Source organism: Vulpes vulpes, chromosome 2 (assembly GCF_048418805.1).
Source record: "Vulpes vulpes isolate BD-2025 chromosome 2, VulVul3, whole genome shotgun sequence".
In the NCBI taxonomy this organism is placed as follows: Eukaryota; Metazoa; Chordata; class Mammalia; order Carnivora; family Canidae; genus Vulpes; species Vulpes vulpes.
Window position 1 is genome coordinate 12143004 of NC_132781.1, and position 20073 is coordinate 12163076.

Consider the following 20073-nt stretch of genomic DNA (forward strand, 5'->3'; position numbering starts at 1 on the left):
GATAATCCCTCTTGTCCACCAACTTAAAAAGGTGGCATAGAAGAAAACTTGGTTTTAAGCTTTTATTCTTGGGATTTAAGTGCCTCTATAATTTACTGATCTGGAGTAAATCATTTTTGGAATAAAAAGATGATTAAAAAAAACACTAAAATTCCAAACTACCTGAAAAAAAAAAAATCAAACCGTAAGAAGTGAGAATGTACGATCACATTACTTCATTACACATTACAAGATGAGAGCCAGCCCCAGGCAGACACAGCCAGGCTTTGAAGCCGGCAGCCCCAGGTCAGAGACCTGTGTAGTCCCTTTGTGGCCCTCATCCCCTGTCCCCATCGTCCCCCAGTGTTCGCTACATGGACAAAGAGCCACTTTGACAATGTAGAAAAGGCTTTATGGAAAAACACCTGCAATGATGCAGTGGGTGCTCTGCTGACACTTGGATGTGATATGTCAGCAAAGCACAGGATTAAAAACACGCCTCCTCTCTCCTCCCCCCAGCACAACCAGCCCAGTGAAGTTAAAAACAAAGGGAATCTCAAGAAAGCCATGATGAAATGCAGAGCACATTCATCCCAGAAGAGCTGCTTTAAGTTCTCATTTAACAATGGCGTTGTGATCATCGTGCATAGTTTGTAGTAGACGTTTTGTGTACAAGTGTTGACTTGCTTTGCCACTAAAATCTACTAGAATAACGGATTTGTGAGGAATATTTTGATGAGATGTATATTTTAACAAAAATATTCATGTCCCTGACACTGTGCACCAAATGTTTTTCCGAAAAGAAGCAAGTATTCAAATAAACTCTCATTGAGAATAAGATGTGGCCAAAATTAAATGTGGTTCTATTCCTCATAACAACACAAATTTTAGAATGATGCATCATACCAGCTGTCTGGGAACAAATGTATTTTGTTGGCATGGGAACAAAAGAATTAGTCTGAATTTTGTAAATAAACTGTGGTTATTAAAATTACTCGAAACAAGCCAGAATAATAACCATTAAACATGAAAAGTCAATAAAAGTCTTTGAATTTTATTTCTGTTGCAATTATTATTCCTGTTTTCATAATGTGCTTTCGGATAAAACATAGTTTTGAGCTGTTAGTACTTTTAAATAGATTTCACTGCAGATGAGTTAGCCAACAGCAGCTAAGACTGTGAAGTTTTAAAATCCATTATGGAAAACAGAAATTAAAGGCTTGGAAATCTGCAAAAGACCAATTCTTCCTCTTAACAATTGTCACGATTATTGCTTAATTGATTTTCTGTCTACATAGCAGGGCTATGTAGGGCTGCTTGTGACTCTATGGATTTGTTAGTTACTCTTGATGACTGAGGTAGTTTAAAGACAAGCAGTGCTACCCAACGAAAGCTTTAAATATATTGATGTTGCTTCTAAAATCCATGTTACTCCCCCAAAGATCACTAGGCTTTGTGGGAGGCAAATAAATTCTTTGGGAATACAGATGATTGTCATAATGGCGTACCAGGCAGAAGCAGCTAAGGCTCTGCCAGAGACGTGTAGTATGACCCCAAAGTCAGATACTACAGAGATCCAGGTTTATTCTTAAATCCAGGAACCTAGGAAGGAAGCTGCTGAGCGCTAAGTTTATCTGGAGAGAAAATAAAGGACTTTGCTGGTATCCTTCCTGCTTTGGCCTTTTGAGGGCATCTTATGGAAAAGATTTGCAAGGAAAAATCTGCCCTGGTTTAGAGAGGAGCTGAAAAGTGGGCTGCATGGCATTTGTCACACCATGGATGAACCTAGAGGACAGTAGGCTGAGAGAAATAAACCAGAGAACTCAGAGGATCTCACCCATCTGCGGATTTCTAAAAAGACAGGAAAAAAGGTGAACTCACAGAACCAGAGTGGAATGCTGGCTGCCAGGAGCTGGAGAGTGGGGGAAATGTGGAGACACTGGGTAAAGGGTGAAGTTAAGATAGTTCTGGGTTCTACCGTACAGCATGGTGGCTATTACTAATAAGACTGTGTTGTCTCCTTGAAATTGTCAAGAGCGTAGTTTTTTTTTTTTTTTAAGAGCGTAGATCTTAAGCATTCTCACCACACACACACAACATTATGGGAAGTGACGGAAGTGTTAATTAACTTGTGGCAATCATTTCACAATGTATACCATGTCATCACATTGTTTTATGTTTGTTTTAAATATATACAATTTTATTTGTCAATTATACCTCAATAAAGGTGGAAAAATTACTGAGAAAAAAAGAGGAAAGGTGGGCTGTGTGGGTAGGGTGCTGGTATTTTGCTTTCTCCTTGTTTTCCTCAACCTACGAACTCTTCTGAGGGCCCACAGGTAAGTCATGAGAATGCTCAGTAATCCCACTCACCCCAGATGACAATTATAAAATAATTACAATATTTATTCTAACAAAAGCCTAGACAAGAATATGTTCAGAAAGAGTCTACTTAGCATATGTTTAGGGGGTGCAATATAAAAGGATCTGGAGTCATTACCCAAGTCTGGTGGCTTTTCCAACTCTTCATTCTCCTTGTAGCACACAAGGCTGCTAATCCTTCCTCCCTCCTTTCCTTCCTGTCTTCCTGCCACAAATTTACCAAGTGCCACATGGGCCCAGCACTGGGTTGAATGCTGAGATACAAGGATGTAGATGACACAGTCCCAGCCCCAAGGCCCACCCTCAAAAGAACATCTACTACGGGGGTTTGATGGGAAAACCTTTAGTAGAGTTTCACAGAAAGTGTTAAAAGAGCACAGATGAAAAAGGGAAATGAAGTGGGCAAGAGAATTCTGAGGATGAGATTCAGGACAGGAGGGGCTTTACTGATCAATTCAGTGCAGCATTGGTGGGCATCTTGAGGTGATACACAGAGCTGTTACTCTGAAGGACCTTAAAGTCTAGTGGGGAAGTCTTGTTGGTTTTCATGACATTAAATTCTTCTGGCCTTCCTCTTCTCTCCCTGACCATTCACTCCTTTAAAATCCTCTATGGGGGGATCCCTGGGTGGCTCAGCGGTTTAGCACCTGCCTTTGGCCCAGGGTGTGATCCTGGAGTCCCGGGATCGAGTCCTGCATCGGGCTCCTGGCGTGGAGCCTGCTTCTCCCTCTGCCTGTGTCTCTGCCTCTCTCTCTCTCATGAATAAATAAAATCTTTTTTAAAAAATAAAATCCTTTATGTACCCTTCCCTACTTTTTCTTGTCCATGCATCTGCCCATGGGCCCCTTGTCTCTTGTCTCTCAGTATCATCCACATCCTGTGGGCATTAATAGATTCCCCCATCAAGAGGATTCAGACATATATACATTCCTTCTTGAGTTCTAGATTCAGATTTTAGACCCCCACCCTTCCTTGTGTTCTAGTTCAGATTGTCAACTACATGTCTCCAAATGAATGTCCTGCTGCTAGTCTCTCAGACTCAACATTCAGTGGACAATACACTATTCATCAGCCTATCAATTCAAAAATGTGATATTTTTTTCTTTTGCCCTCTAAATCTTCGTGTTCTGTGAATTTCAAGTGAGGCTTCATATCTACTCCTTTCTTTCTATTCCCTTTGACAAGATCCAGTTCGAGCCCCCCTGATCTCCTGGGACTCGTGATGTGAATTTTAGTGCTATACCCTCTGAATTTATCTCTTTTCATCCTTTGTTCGTCTCATCTTCTGCTGCCAGATTAATCTTTCTAAAGTATAAATGCAATCATATAACACTACCCAGGTAAAGGGCAAAAAGCCTCAATGGCTGGCAACTGCTTTCTGACCAATGCTTGAATTCCTTAACACTGCATCCAAGATTGGCCACCAATGCTCCTAACACATAGCACGGTGCCTGGTAAAGAAAAGGTTAACACAGGTCAGTTCTTTTTTTGAATGGATGAAATTAACATGGCTAACTCTCTGGTCTTATTTTCCTTTTCACTGATGCTACCCTCTGACCAAGATATTACCCACTATTCCCTGAACCTTCTGAGCCCGTTCTGCTTCACACCTTCTCTCATTCTGTTCCAAATGTCTTTCCTTCCTGCTGATGCCTAGCTCATATGTCCCTTTGTACTCTATGGATAACTATAATAAAACACATTTCATCTGCATTATGTTTTATATTTTTTGAAGTATTTCTCACACATTATCTTGTTTTGATGTTCAAATCACCTGTGGGAAGGAATTATTACTGACATTTTATGAACTCGATATCCAGAAAGGTTAAGTGACTTGCCCAAGAGCATATGACCAGTAGTGACAAAGATAGACCTAGAACCAGCAGCACTTCTCTGCTGGATCATACTAGTCCTTGAAGGCTCTCCTTTTACTCCTCCTGGTGTCTTGGTAGCGGTCTCTGGGACAGTCTCTCTCCCCACCTCAAATACACACAATTACCTGTGACTACCTTGTTCACTAGATTCTCTTTTAATTTTTTTAATAGATTTTATTCATTTCTTCACGACAGACACACAGACAGAGGCAGAGACATAGGCATAGGGAGAAGCAGGCTCCTTGTAAGGAGCCTGATGCGGGACTCGACCCTAGGACTCCAGGATCATGACCTGAGCCAAAGGCAGACAGACGCTCAACCACTGAACCACCCAGGTGCCCCTCTCCTAAATTAACTGATGTGGCTAGACCTTAAATATAAAATGCACTGCTACAAAGCTGTGATTGAAATGTTAAGTGTGACTGGATGTTGTTTATTCAGTTTTTGTACTTTTTAACAATTTTTCAATGTGAATATAATTGACAATGTTCCATTAGTTTCAGGTGTTATGACATAGTGATTTGACAAATTTATACATTATGCTATGCTCACCACAAGTGTTGTTACCATCTGTTACCATAAATGCTATTATAGCATCATTTACTATATTCCTTATGCTAGGCCTTGTATTCCCATGACTTATTCATTCCATAACTGGATGCCTGTGTCTCCCACTCCCCATCACTCATTTTGCCCATCCCCCCATCCCCCACCTCCCCTCAGGCAACCATCAGTTTGTTCCATGTTATAGGTCTGATTCTGCTTTTGGTCGTTTATTATTATTTTTTTTATGAATCCAAATGAGTAAAATCATATGGTATTTGTCTTTCTCAATCTGAATTACTTCACTCAGCAAAATATCCTCTAGGTCTATTCATGTTGTTGCAAATGGCATGATCTCATTACTTTCTATGGCTGTGTAATATTCCACTGTGTGTGTGTGTGTGTGTGTGTGAGAGAGAGAGAGAGAGAGAGAGAAAGGGATAAATTGGAATATACATGAGATACATATAAAATGGGGTATATTCAATGGAATAAATTCTCACACACACTCTCTCTCAATACATATATGTCACATTTTCCTTATCTATTTTTCTAATCATGGGCATTTAGGTTTCTCCCATATCTTGGCTATTGTAAATAATGCTGCAATAAACAGGGGGCGGCATTTATCTTCTTGAATTAGTATTTTTGTTTTCTTTGGGTAAATTGTATTTTTAATTTTTTGAGGAACCTCCATACCATTGTCCACAGTGGCTGCACCAATTTACCTTCCCACCAACAGTGCATGAGGATTCCTTTTTCTCCACATTCTCATCACTTGTTATCTCTTGTCTTTTTGCTTCTAGCCGTTCTGACAGGTATGAGGCAATATCTCACTGTGGTTTGATTTGCACTTCCCTGGTGATGAGTGATATTCGAGTATCTTTTCATGCGTCTGATGGTCATCTGAATGTCTTCTTTGGAAAAATGTCTATTCAGGTCCTCTGCCCATTTTTTAATAGTATTGCTTGCATTATTTTGGTGTTGAGTTGTAGAAGTTCTTTATATATTTTGAATGTTAGCCATTATAGGATATACCAGAGGCTCTCCAGGGACGGCCCCAGGCAACGAGATGAGGCAGGGGCTCAGGTGCTCCACAAGAAGCTAGCAGAAGCCCTGGTCCTCTCCTGACCTCTCAGCGAGGATCTGGTTCCCTTGAAGGCCACAGGCTCCTAAACCCACTGCCTACAGGCTCCAAGCTCTGCCTGGGGAGATGGGCCCTAACCTTTTACCAGCTAAAGATCTTTCCATTCCTTCCCCTTGGGGAAGATGTACAGCAGTATCAATGTGCGTGTTCTTTCTGCATCTCGTGATTGAGTCTCTATGCTGCCATTTAGAAGAAAAAGAACCTCCTTTAAATTCCATGCCCAGCATCCATTTTATGCATATGTTCTCTGCTCTACTCAACTGTAAACTCTTTGAGGACAAGAACTATAACTTAATCATCTTTGTTTCTTCTCAGTACCTATCATTGTCTGGCACAATAAGCCTATCAAAAGAATGAAATATTGTGCAAAAAAAGTATGACCCTGCAAACGAGATGCACAGCATTATACTTTATTGGATCTCAAAGGTATTATTTTTTCTAATTTATTTATAATGATCTTCTGAGAAACTGAGTGATCAATGTAACCAGAGCTACTCAGACTTTCAAAACTTAAGATACTCCATACAAAGGATGAGCTTTGTCACACATATGCTATTATTTGACATTGTTTGGTGCCTTTGTGATAAATATGTGCTCTGTATAGTGTTAAAAATACCATAAGTAAAATATTAGACTATTTCTTTTCTTCTTTTTTCTATAACTTACCAGACCAAATTATCTTGGCTAGGGCTAGCACATTACTTAGTCTCACTGCAAATACTGAAATATGGTTTGCTCCCAAAAATGAGATTTAGTTTTACATGTATCTGTACCTAAGAGATACACGGCATTTATCCATTTTGCATAGTGCCCAACATCATGGAAAATAAATTCCGGGACGCCTGGGTGGCTCAGCAGTTGAGCACCTGCCCCCGGCCCAGGGCGTGATCCGCGGTCTCAGGATCGAGTCCCACATCGGGCTCCCTGCCTGGAGCCTGCTTCTCCCTCTGCCTACATCTCTGCCTTTCTCTCTCTGTGTCTTTCATGAATAAATAAATAAAATCTTAAAAAAAAAAAAAAGAAAGAAAAGAAATTCCTGGGAGTGAGCTGCCCACCTAGCACACAGGTACGAGCAGTCTTACGCCGGAGCCCACCACTACCATGTTAGGGATTCACTTCCTTTTCTGATGGTTTACTTTCCTTGCATAATGAGGAAGTTCACTCAGAGCTCTGGTCCCTCTTTTTTTGCTGCAATTATGGGATTCTTGCTTGGATCTAATTTACAATTAGAAATTATTAACTCCTGGTATGGACTCAAATAATGATTTTAAAATTAGTTCGTTATTTGTGGATTACAGGAAACCTGCTTCTATACAGCGCTTAGAACATTAGTATTTTCTCATTTTATTTGTGTTATCTTGAATGTACATGAGGAGCAAATTAACCCTTTGTAACCATGGGTGAACAAGCCTTCTTTGCTTGCTGAGGAGCAAAGACTGAGCTACCCAGGGTGAGGGGAGAGGTGATGGCACCCCGGCAAGTGGTGGACAGCGAGAATACCACCCATCAAGACCTGATGAGAAGCAGCTTTTTGTTTTTAATTAAAAACATAACTTTTAAAATGCCTCATTCATTTTTTGTTTTTATAGACTCAAAACACAGGAATTTTTCTTAAATGAAAAACAGAAACAGTTTAAATTTTTTTTTCTTTTTAAGCAAGCAAGTTAAAAAAAGAAAGGCCGGGAAATTGTCCTTTGTAATCCTGCCAGTCTCAATTTTGATTCTTTGTGCAACGAGTATCAGGATAATAATATTCGGTTGAAAAGAAAGAGAAGAAAGTTCCAAGAAGCTGTTTTGATTTGATAGGCTGATGTCAGGCTGGCTACTGGTACTGCAGTTGCTTTGACAGATGCAGAGAAGAAAATCATACACAATAATTTCGACATTTGAAATATCCTAAGTAAACTCCCTATATAAGGAGATCCTATAAAATGTCCATGGCAATACTTAGAGTTACTTTTCACTACTTCCATTAGGGTCGCAAATTGAAAGGGGGCTGCAGATAAAACCAAAGTTAAACGAAAGACAGAGGAACAGAATGTATTACATGCCCGTTATTGGCTCCTCAGTTTTGCTGAAACAATTGGCATTTAATCCTAGCCACACCCTAAGATCTTGCGGAAAGAATTCAACATTTTATGGTTGCAAAGATTACGAAATACTCAGTTTTACCCGTGGGTATTTCCTGACATTTCTTTGGTAAACTGTAGCCATAATAGAAGATATCAGGAATTGGTGCAAGAAATAAGTCTAAAAAGCCATTGTCACTGGAAAGATGAAAGCAACTTTGATGATCAAAAAGAAGTCAATAAAAAAAGATAGAAAATGGTCCCTGGATCCTTCCCTATTGTTCATCTGGGATTTCTTAATTTCCCTACTCTCAATATGTTATGGAATTTTCTGTGTGAAGTTTTGCCATGAATTAAGAGTGATGTCAACAAAGTTTTACCTAAAGTCGTATTTTGTCACAGACTGGAGAAGCCCCGGGGAGGGAGGCCGTTTCCTGCTGTTAGGCAGCCGGTCTCCTCTGAGCCGGGGGGTGAGCTCAGCTGACCTCAGGGGCACACGGGCCCGCCCGGAGGGGCACTGTCATCCGCAGCCATGGCTGCTCGCCTCGGGTTTCCTGGCGCTTGGCCGCGCCCTGCCCACGGAGGCCGGCGGCAGCCGCTACCGCAGCCAGCGCCCGCGACCCTGTCAGCCTGTCACCCCTGTCGGGGGCGGGAAGGGGCTAGAACTCTGATGCACCTGCGCTGGAATCCACCTCTCGTCTTCGCCAGCTGTGCGCCTCCCTGTGAACGGGCGACAGTCCTGGCCTTCCACGGCGGGCATCACGCCCAAGGAGCGAACACGGGCGGTTCTGGGGCGGCCTCGGTCGCGGTCGGGCCTTTGATCGAGTGTAGTTATTTATTCAATTCTTCATCCTCGTCCTGTCTCATGTTGGGACACTGCTCGCCGACTGTTCACTGGGCTCCACGCGAGTCCCGCACAGCCTCGTACGTGCACCTACACACGTATTCGCGCATCCTGTGTGTACGCGGCGCGCACGTACCCGGATGTGCGTCAGGGGGCCGGAAGAGCCCTGGGAGCCAAGTCACAGCCACGTACATGCACGTACACATGTATACGTGCATCCCATGTGTACGCGGCGCGCACATACCCGGATGTGCATTCTGGGGCCGCAAGGCGCCCTGCGAGTCAAGTCACAGCGACGTACGTGCATGTGCGAGCGTATTCGTGCATCCCGTGTGTACGTGGCACGCGCGTACCGGACGTGCGTCAGAGGGTAGGAAGGAGCCCTGCGAGTCGTCACAGCCACGTACATGCACGTAGGCCGTATTCGTGCATCCCGCGTCCGTGGTGCGCAGGTACCCGGATGTGCGTCAGGGGCCAGCGAGTCAAGTCACAGAGTACTAACGGGCAGCGTCTCCCAGACGCGTGCGTCGGCCTGTTCGCGCCCTCCCCACCCGGATCCTGTTGTAAAGGCCGCAGACATGAAAGACGTTTCCCTGTCAGCCTTGCTTCAGTGTTTACTGTTCCCACGAGGTCACCAGTATCGAACCTCGCGTTTCCAGGGGACGAGCGGGTCCCGTCGGCGGCGTCCGTGCGGAAAGGCCGGTGGCGCCTGGACGATGTCAGCACCCCTACACCAGGGGCTGGGGCACGGCAGTTACCAAAGGTTTCGCTAGGCCTCGCGATCTCTATGGATGACGTGGCTGAGTTTTTAAACTTTAACTCGACTTTAACTTTTAAACTTTGACTCAAAATTACCACAAAGAATACACCACTACAACCGGAAGAACTGGATGAACATAATCCTGTCTTTGAACATAAAATAGGTCATTAGCTATTGTCACGGCCAGATTATTCCGGTTATAGGAGATTCACTTCATCAACTTCACGGAAAGACGGAGAGTACGAAGGCTCCAAAGAACGCCGGATCCGCGCGGCGAAGGCGGCCCCGCCGACCCGACGCCACCGCCCCTTCCGGTCCCAGGCCCTCACCAGCGGGGGATCCTGATTGGTCCAGGCTGCTTGGCGGCACCTGAGCCCTCTGGCCTGGGATTGGACAGGCCAGGCTGAGCATGTGACTGGTCCTGGCCAATGGGATGTGAAGGGGAGGCAAGCGCGGATGGGGCGGCGGGGGTCGGGGAAGGGTCTCGGGGCTGCGTAGCGGGACCCCCGGGACGCCTCCTGCGGTGCGTGCGGCGCCTGGGGCTGCGGCAGCCATCCGAGCAGCGGAGCCTGGCCTCCCCGCAGACTTGCGGTCGTGTGAGGTCAGCGGCCCCTAAGCTGTTTATGGCACCTGGTGTGTGTGTGTGGGGTGTTCTGTTCCTCGTAGGGCGCCTCGCCGAGGAAGCGCATCTGCAAGCTTCCAGACCTGGAGAAGGGAGACCCCCCCCCCCCGCCCCCAAGCAGCCGAGCGGGAGCGGGACACTACCTGTTCCTGGGACTCCAGTTCCCTGTGCTGTAGTTTCTTCTCTGCGCACCGCACCTGGTTAGCGCGGGCTTCTAGTTCGTCTTGTAGAGCCTGAAACGGTGGAAGATAAACACGGAGACTTTAGAAATGACGCTAGAAATGGGACCACCGGAAAGGCCTCGGCTCTAGTCCGCCGTTGCTGCTGTTCCGCAGAGCTCGGGCAAACAGAACCAGGCCTTTAGGGGCACGCCCAGGTGTTTTCTGGTTCAGGAATAGCGAGTCTAACACATTCCGAAGGTAAGACAGACACTAGCAGGTGTCAGCTCAGTTAATAAAAATGTCTCTGATACCCCCTGCACAGAGACGAAGCATGCAATGAAGCCTAAAGCTGTGGCTAATTACAGCAGCTCTGTGGGGCCACCTGCAAGGTGCGCTGCCCTCGGAAAAGTGTGGTGACAGCCTGGGGACTGTAATGTCGGACCAACACGTCAGTCTTCCAAATTATTCTCATAGTAACCTTAAAGGAATTTCTTTATTAAGTCATGAAGGGTGGTGTGGAATTTGAGGAACCCGTCAGAAGTTTACAGAGGGGAACTCTCTCCGTTGCCAAGTGGCCACTGGAAAAGAATTCTGGTTAATATGGGGAACTCAGGGGATCCCCGGGTGGCGCAGCGGTTTGGCGCCTGCCTTGGGCCCAGGGCGCGATCCTGGAGTCCCGGGATCGAGTCCCACGTCGGGCTCCCGGTGCATGGAGCCTGCTTCTCCCTCTGCCTATGTCTCTGCCTCTCTCTCTCTCTATCATAAATAAATAAAAATTAATATGGGGAACTCAGAACCCATGAGGTCAATAATTATCATTGCCTCAACTACTATTTTGAGTGAAGAGGTGAATTCGAAAAGATACAATGTAGGGGATCCCTGGGTGGCGCAGCGGTTTGGTGCCTGCCTTTAGCCCAGGGCGCGATCCTGGAGACCCGGGATCGAATCCCACGTCGGGCTCCCGGTGCATGGAGCCTGCTTCTCCCTCTGCCTGTGTCTCTGCCTGTGTCTCTGGCTCTGTCTCTCCTTCTATCTCTCAAGAATAAATAAATAAAATATTAAAAAAAAAAGAAAAGATACAATGCAAACACCTTGACATAATTACGGATATGATATGCAGAAAGTTACAGTGAGAAGAACACACGGCATGGTAACTGTAAAGGTGTCAAATTCTCAAAATAAAATTCAATCAAGACAACGGACTTCCTGCTAGGTGTCAAGAACTGTGATAGCATTCTAAATAAAAGAGTAAAAGAAACCAGACAACAAAAAAATTCCCTCTTCTCATGAAGCTTGTATTACATTGGGGGGTAGACAATAAGCAAATAAGTATAATATGTCAGTGATAAGTGTAGAGAAGGAATTAAGCAGGGCAGGGGGATATTCTGGAGTGGGGTCAGTGAAGATCTTATAATTCTAAACAGATGGCCCAAGAAGACTTGAGCAAAGACCTGAAGGAGGAGAGAGAGCAAGTCATGGACATCTGCAGGAAGAACCCTCCAAGCAGGGGACACTGTATGTGCAAAGGCCCTGAGGTGGCATGTTCGAGCCAGTGTGGAGAGTGGGCTGCAACCACATCAGAGACATCCTAGATGCCAGGTCCCATCAGGTCACACAAAACCTCAGCAGGCAATTGAGAACTTTAGCTTTTATTTTTTTATTATTATTTTTTAAATGTCTTATTTATTTATTCATGAGACAGAGAGAGAGAGGCAGAGAGAGAAGTGGGCTCCTCGCAGGGAGCCTGATGTGGGACTCAATCCCAGACTCCGGGATCATGCCCTGAGCTGAAGGCAGACACTCAACCACTGAGCCATCCAGGTGTCCCGAGAAATTTAGCTTTTATTCCGAGATAGAAGGAAAGCTACTAGAGGGTGTGGGCAAGTGTTGTTTTGGTTGCCATGAGGAATGGATGGACAAGGGGTAAGGGCAGAAGCAGGGAGGCAGGGCAGAGGCCATGGAAACATACTGGGGAAGGATGACGGGGAATTGGTGGGCGGTAGCAGGTGGGGGTGAGGGAAGTATCAGAGCCCTGATATATTTGAAGATAGAATGACAGCCCCATGGGGTGGATGTGGAGCATGAAAATAAGATTCCCAGGATTTTGGCTTGAACAGGTAGAAGGTGGCAGTTAGGGAAGGTTGAGGGAGGGGTCAGCCAAAGATGGGTTGCATTAAGTCTGGAATGTCCATTACACATCCAAGCAAAGATACTGGGTTTGCTGCTAGGAGTAAGAGTCTGAGATTCAGACAGATATGTCTAAGTCATTAAGAATTCTTCCAATGCAACTCCAGTCTCTTCTACATACAGACCTATACACAGTGGTTCTTAACCTTTCCTGGGGTTCTGGACCCAGCCAGCCAGCATCTGATGAAGGGTATGTGGTTACTCTCCTCATGGAGAAAGTATGCTTATGATTGTTTATTTCAGGGAGTCCACATACTTCCTGAAGCCCATCTATGGATGAACCCCAGGCTAAGAGCCTCTAATTAATTTTTTAAATTTATTTATTCATGAGAGACACAGAGAGAGAGAGAGAGAGAGAGGCCAAGACATGGGCAGAGGGAGAAGCAGGCTCCATGCAGGAGCCCGATGTGGGACTCCATCCTGGATCCCGGGATCACTACCCGAGCCAAAGGCAGGCGCCCAACCGCTGAGCCACCCAGGCGTCCCAAGAGTTTCTAATTTAAAAAGTTAAATGGTTTGAGGACGAGGTTAAAAGCTTTAGGGGCTCTTTGATATCATGCTTGATTATAAAATCCACAATTCAACCAAGTCTGCCAACCAGCTTGAAGGTATTGTTTATAATTCTGTTATTGTGGTCTGAGAATGCAACTGTTCCTATGTTTGTTGATCAAGTAGCAATTTCTTTTTTTTTTCCTTTTGGTAGCTACCAGTACAGAGGATCTTCTCTGCTTCTCTGACGGCATCATGGGGAGAGAGTAATGATTACTGTCGTGGGAAGAACGTTGGCACGTTTTTTTGTTCCCAGTCTTGCCTGCTCTCCCCTTCCACCCTCATCCTGCTGTCAGAGTGATCTTCTTAACCCGAAATCTAATTATGTCAGTCCCCCACTGAAATGCTTAAACAATACTCCAGCATCCCTGAGATGGCGTTCAAAGTCCTGAGCGTGGCTTTCAGGGACCTCTGTCCTCTGGCTCTGGCCAGGCTGAGCCCCACGAAGCCTCAGCGTCATGCTGCTGCCGTGGCCAGGATCAAGAACGCCAGGAGATACCACTGACTGCGTGGGTTTTATTTTTAACCCTCACCGCATCCCAGGCAGTAGGTGTTGCTTCATCTATGCTCGAGAGCACATAATTGAGGCTCAGCGAGGTTGAGAAGCCGGCTCAGGTCCCTGTGGCCCGTACTCAGGCACTGGACTGGAATTTTAAAACACTAACTTCAAATTCTGTACATTTCGCTCCTCGTCGCGCTGCCTCTTTCTCCCTCTGTACCTGTTTTCTCTTTTCTCTGCCTGGAAGCTGCCCCACCTGCTCGCTTGATGGTGTCAATCCTGAGAACTCAGAATGGACTCCTCTGGGCTTTTATCCGTCCAGTGCTTAAGAGAATCACAGTCCAGGTCTGTGTGCGGCTGAGCGACAGAAGCTCAGGGCTCTCTCCCCTTCAGGTCTGTAAGCCGAGGGCCAGGCCAGCTCCACGCCAGGCACACACTTGACACTCGACTCATGTTTGTGGAGGGAGCTAATAAATATTTGAACTATACACCCTGAGGAAATGTACTTCAATCAGCAGGGCTCCCAAACGTCCTTAATACGGCACGTTAAGCTAAAGGTTATTAGGTTTCTCGAAATACAGAATATACCACTCTACCTTCCAAATACCTATATGACATTACTGTTCCTTGTGGCGATATGTTGTGTGGTTTCTGCCACATTAAAAACTACAACACTGCCTGTATTTTTTTTTTTTTTAGTTTTTGTTTTATTAAAAAAAAGATTGATTGATTGATTTGAGAGAGGGGGAGCGCATGGACGTGTGTGCACACATGTGTACCCACAGGGGGAGGGAGTGGTCGAGGGAGAGGGAGAGAGAAAATCAAGCAGACTCCCTGCGGAGCGTGGAGCCAGGTAGGGGGCTTGACCTCATGACCCTGAGATCACAACCTGAGCTGAAAGCAAGAGCCCGAGGCTCAACAAACTGAGCCACCCAGGCACCCTTAGTTTTTATTTCACAGAGAAAAAAAATAAAGGAGACGTGTACCTCCCTTGTCTTAAACAAAACATTGTTCCCTGCTTCCTGCCCTCGCCCCTGCCATGCCTCCAGCAGCAGACCCTGGGAGTAGCTACACGCAGTGTCCCCTCTCTGTCTCTGCACCTTCTTAGCATCCCATTGCACCTGCCAGCTGTCCTCACCATGCTCCTGAGTCCATTTTCAACACAGTCACTTGTCACCTCCCAAATGCCAAAGCTTCCAGAAGCCAATTTTCTTCCTCATCCCCTGGCAGTATTTGGCCCTGTTCACATCCCAGTGTTTTGAATTTTGAGGAACTAATTCTGCGGAGTGAAGCCAGGGGTCAAGTAAGGCTGCTGCGAGAGTGCAGCAGCCAGACAGAACGCCAGACAGGACAGGAGGGCTTAAGAGAGGGCTGAGGATGGATGTGGTGGGACCATGAATGGGGCGTCAAGGGAAAGAGGGACGCAGAGAGACCATAAGGCTTTGATGCTGAACGACCACGGAATATGACACTATGAACTACTAAAGGGCCAAGGAGCAAGCCAGAGCAGTGGGGGTGGGATTTTTTTCTTTTTTAAGATTTAATTTATTTATTCATGAGAGACACAGAGAGAGGCAGAGACATAGGCAGAGGGAGAAGCAGGCTCCCTGTGGGCAGCCCAATGGGAGACTAGATCCCAGGACCCTGGGATCACAACCTGAGCTGAAGGCAAATGCTCAACTACTGAGCCACCCAGGTGCCCCCCAGAAAATGGTTTTTGACCAGATGAGTGTACGGTGCTGGTGGGACTTGACGGGAGACCAGTGACACTGGGAGAGGATTCTGAGCAGTGAAGAGGGATCTCAGAGGCTAAGTACGAATGGGCCACTTCCTTGGGGAAGGAAGTAGAAAGAGAAGAGGTTCACAAACCTGACTCTTGGCTGACATCCCTGTGGAGAAGCAGGCGGAGGGGGAGCATGCCAAGGGGGCCGGTGAGAACTTGGGGGTCAGGGTGTGGCTGAGAAGTTAGCATTACAGGGCTCTGGCTGAAAGCCTTTCTCAGAATTAGACCTGATTCTATCTCCACACTCCACACAGTGAAAAGATGAAGTCAACCATATTTTATCAATATTATCAAAACAGAAGTGAAATTACATTTGCCTTTCAAAAAGGTACCACTCTTCAAATTTGCTCGTAGTTTGAAGATGTAAGACATGATCTTTTTAAGGTTAATCAGAGAAAGCAGTGTGTCTAGAAATTACTTTTATTATCTGTTAAGAAATCAGTTTCAAAAATTGAAAAGTAACCAAATAATATGCCACTTTCAAAAAAGTTAAAACGTCCTTAGATGAAAGGAAAATGACAGTTTATATTGGCAGCTGTTCCTAGCCTCGTATTCTAAAATATTATTAGGCCATTAGGGTTCCAACCTCAGAATCTGACATAAGGACTGTGTGAAAGTGACCACAATTACTCAATCAGTACAAGCAGGAACATTCTTTCGAGTTGTGGCTTCTTTATTCAAAAACCTTCAGATCTGACATTCAACACACACAAAAAATCACAACTTTTAGTTTATTCCTGAGAAAAGCCCATGATAATGAAAGAACAGAATGTCCAACACTAGGTCACCAATATAAAACAGAATCCAACTTGCACCGCTGAACTGTTTTTTCTGCAAAATTATTCCCCATCTCTGCTCTGCTGTGTTAACTTGCATCATTACTGAAAAGGCAGTTCTTTTCTCCCAATTAAACCTGCCTTTAAATGCCATGGAAGTCAGCTTGCTGTAGGAAGCTACATTGTGCCGGCTTCCAGAGTGCTTTGTTGGTGGTTCGGGAACAAAGAATGACACTTTCCAGAAGAAAAATGTAAATGACATAATAAGCTTTGCAAGAACAATGAGGGCATACCACTCTTTAAAAGGGAGCAAGTTATAAGAGAATTTGATTTGTTTGTTTAAAATACGAAAATAATTAGGGCAAATTAAAGTCTGAAAGACTATACATGTCAATGGACTTTTGCAGGGTGAGGAGGAGCACTGGTAGCTAGTGTGCCCATTGAATGGCACCTGTGTCAGTACTAGAGCTCTGCTCTTGGTTTGGGGAGGGGAAGAGTACTATAGTCAATATTATTTTCACAAAATTTGTAAACATGATTCCAAGCAAACCACTCAACTTGTAAAACCATGCATTAAGGAATTATTTGTAGTCTTATTAAAAACCAAAGTTTCGGGCAGCCCTGGTGGCTCAGTGGTTTAGCACCGCCTTCAGCCCAGGGTGTGATCCTGGAGACCTGGGATTGAGTCTCACATCAGGCTTCCTGCATGGAGCCTGCTTCTCCTCTGCCTGTGTCTCTGCCCTCCTCTATCTCTCTCTGTGTGTGTCTCTCATGAATAAATACATAAAATCTTTAAAAAAATAAAAACCAAAGTTTCTCTGGCAGTTCGGAATCAATTAAACAAACATGAAATGATGGCAGATACTTGCCTTTTAATAATGAGTAAGTGAAACAAAAGAGTTCATTTCAATTATAAAGTGGTCAAAAAGGTATTTACTGAAGGGAAAAAGTCACTGGAAGGGAGGAACACTGTGTTATAGTGATAAAAAAAGATATAAGGTATCTGGTTGGCTCAGTCAAAAGACCATGTGGCTCTTGATCTTGGGGTCATGAGATTGAGCTCCACATTGGGTGAAGAGATTGGATAGATAGATAGATAGATAGATAGATAGATAGATAGATAGATAGATATCACAATGTTCCCAGTATACAAGGCATATGACAGAGGCTTTCAGATTTAGTCTTTTAGTGTGAGCAGAAGTCTTTCTTGAGATCTGACCTTGCCCTTAGCCAACCTCTCAGTCAGCTCCACAGATGGAGGTGGGGGTGGGTGTCCTTTCTGGCTCATGAGAGCTACGACCTTATGAACTTTTTTTTTTTCAAAGATTTATTTGAAAAAGAGAGAGACAGCACAAGAAGGGGAGGGGTAGTGGAAGAGAGAGGAACAGGCTCCCACTGAGCAGAGCCCAAAGCCGGGCTCAATCCCATCATGACCTGAGCGAAAGGCAGATGCTTAACCACTGAGCCACCCAGGCACCCCATAATCTTTTGTCAGTGGGCTGTGTGGACAAGCACATTTGTCCTCATCTCATCCCCTAGAATATCTGTGGTCCAGGTTCTCAAACTCTCGACTTACCCATCTTTACCAAAACCTCCATTGTGAGAAATTTGGGAAACTACTTTCCAGTCAAAACAGAATCAACAGGAAAAAGCTACCCTTCTCTTGAGTCACTTCTGGAAACACTGTCAGCAGAGTGAACTCTTACCATTTTGTTACCAAGACTGTAGGAGTATGAGTCCCCGATTTTTGAAACAGTTCTCACTGACTTGAAATTTAATGCATTTTACACTTCTATTCTGCCTCATTCGATGTTGCCAAGTTTTGGCAAAACGCCTACGTCTGACCTTTTCACAAATCATCATGAGGCCTACGGGGACATTTTTTCTGAGCCTGCAGTAAGTACATTGAGGGGCAAAGGGTAAACAGACCCTCTCCTTGGTTCTCTCCCATAGACCATATTCCACATATTCTCTGGGACATGGGAATCTTGGAACAGTATAGAGTCCCTTTATTTGAAAAACTGGGTTAAAGCATATGTAGATCAAAAAATCATGGATTAAGTTTTGCCCTGTACAAAGTTGGGGTCCTCAAAGTCATTGATTTTGAAGACTTTGGGTTAGGTCTGTGGTCATGAAATAAGGACACAGACAAGCCTCTGCTGGGTGAAACACAGAAGGGGCCTCATTTAGCAGAAAGCTCTGCACAGCCAAGGAGTTTAACAAGCAAAAACAGAATATTTGTACCAAAGATGCTGTCCAGTCCGCCTGGCAAACTGTTGAAAATTGATGGGTAGATGGGGATTTTGCTTATTATTCTCCCTACTTTTGTGGATGTTTGAAAGTTTCCATAATAAAAAGCTAAAAAAAGTTTTAAGCTTTTCCTACTTAAAAAACATGAAGTCACCATATCCTTCCTTTCATGAGGCTTGAATTTACTATCTTACTTCAGAGAAGACATGATTCATTCATCATTCAAAGGGTAGGAGAGATGTAGGAGGACTTCCCCATGTCTGTCCTGAACATAAAGTTAAGGAAGCAAGGAGTGATGTTCATATTTTGACCTAAGGAGAAGATAACTGGAAAGAAAGAGAAGGCTTATTTCTATTTTCACTAAGATATAATTTACAGACAATAAAATTCCAGGTTTATTTTTTAACAGAAGTGGTCTGTTTTCCATTTAAAACACGTAAGATGATTTAAAAGTTTGTGTCATGAAATATCTACTAAGATGATAAAATCTTGATATAAACCATCATCCACTGATTGGTTTATCCATCGACCGGAAATGACACCTGATCTGTGACTACAGGGAAAAGATACTAATTAGGAAGGAGAAATAGGGATGACTCTCATTTAAACCTTAATTGCCTTTTTAATAACGCCCACACTTGTGGAAGCAGCATTACTCTAATTCATTTTACAAATGGTGCTGACAATATTTCTGACGAGTAGGTTTTCCTCGACACGTCAACTGACACAGAAAGAGCAGCTGATTTTCTTTCTACTATTGCTAGTGAAAGCTAAGGAAAAATGAAAGAAAAGCAATAAATTTTCACTATTTTGGTCAGATTTATAGACTTTTTTTTAATTTTTATTTTTTTAGCACATTTTGAACAACTGGGATACAGCAGGAAGACCAAGCCCTGTCTCCCATATGAGGAGATCTACATCTGGGGGGAGGGAAGATGATACAATGGCAGAATGACATTTTTACTGGGTGGTCTCACTGGCTATTTACAGAAGCCACTATGGCTCCTGTCTGATTTGATTTTATTTTTTTAATAGGCTAAATCTACTAACAAAAGTAACAAGTCTTCAACTGAAATGCCAGTCAAGATTTTTTTCAAAGTGATTTCTTCATTTAGACCTACATAGGATGAATAACAAATCACAGACAAGTTTTACTAGTGATTCTACAGTGAAGGAGAACGGGTTCATACTATAGATCTAAAGAAAATCAGAACCACAGTCACTGCGGAGGCCACTAATTCACAACACAATATATACTATTCACAACACAATAGTATATATTTTTTTCCTTATGGCTTACATTCAGGTTCTTAATTTTTTTTTCACATTCCAAGCAAGCACTTTCTTCTTCTTTTTAACCCTCATAATTCAGTCTCTGGTGATATTGGTATGAAGAAAAGGAGATCTTGGGGGTGTTAACCCCATACATATGTTACTCTTCACATCAGGCAAAATTCCTTTCAGGTGGAAAGATTTTTAGTCCTTGTTGCAACAAACCACATGTATGAGAAACTGTAGTTGGACATGAGCCATTGCTCTAGTATGTAGTAGGCTACTGATTCAACATGAAAGGCAAAAGTATCGTGGCCAGTATAAAAAACAAGAGTAGCGTTTTCGCCAATGCAGAAGAAAATTTTTATTTATTCTC

The 20073-nt window shown here is 44.2% G+C and overlaps 1 protein-coding gene across 12 annotated transcripts in view; it reads right to left on the minus strand.

Annotated features, from left to right (window-relative positions):
• Positions 1-20073, minus strand: part of CEP112 (centrosomal protein 112) — a 397262-nt gene that overhangs the window by 33364 nt on the left and 343825 nt on the right. For all 12 annotated transcript variants that reach the window (XM_072746768.1, XM_025999623.2, XM_072746763.1 and 9 more), the window contains one exon: positions 10364-10453. In XM_072746768.1, coding sequence (XP_072602869.1) covers positions 10364-10453 — 90 coding nt within the window. The remainder of the gene's footprint in view (positions 1-10363; positions 10454-20073) is intronic.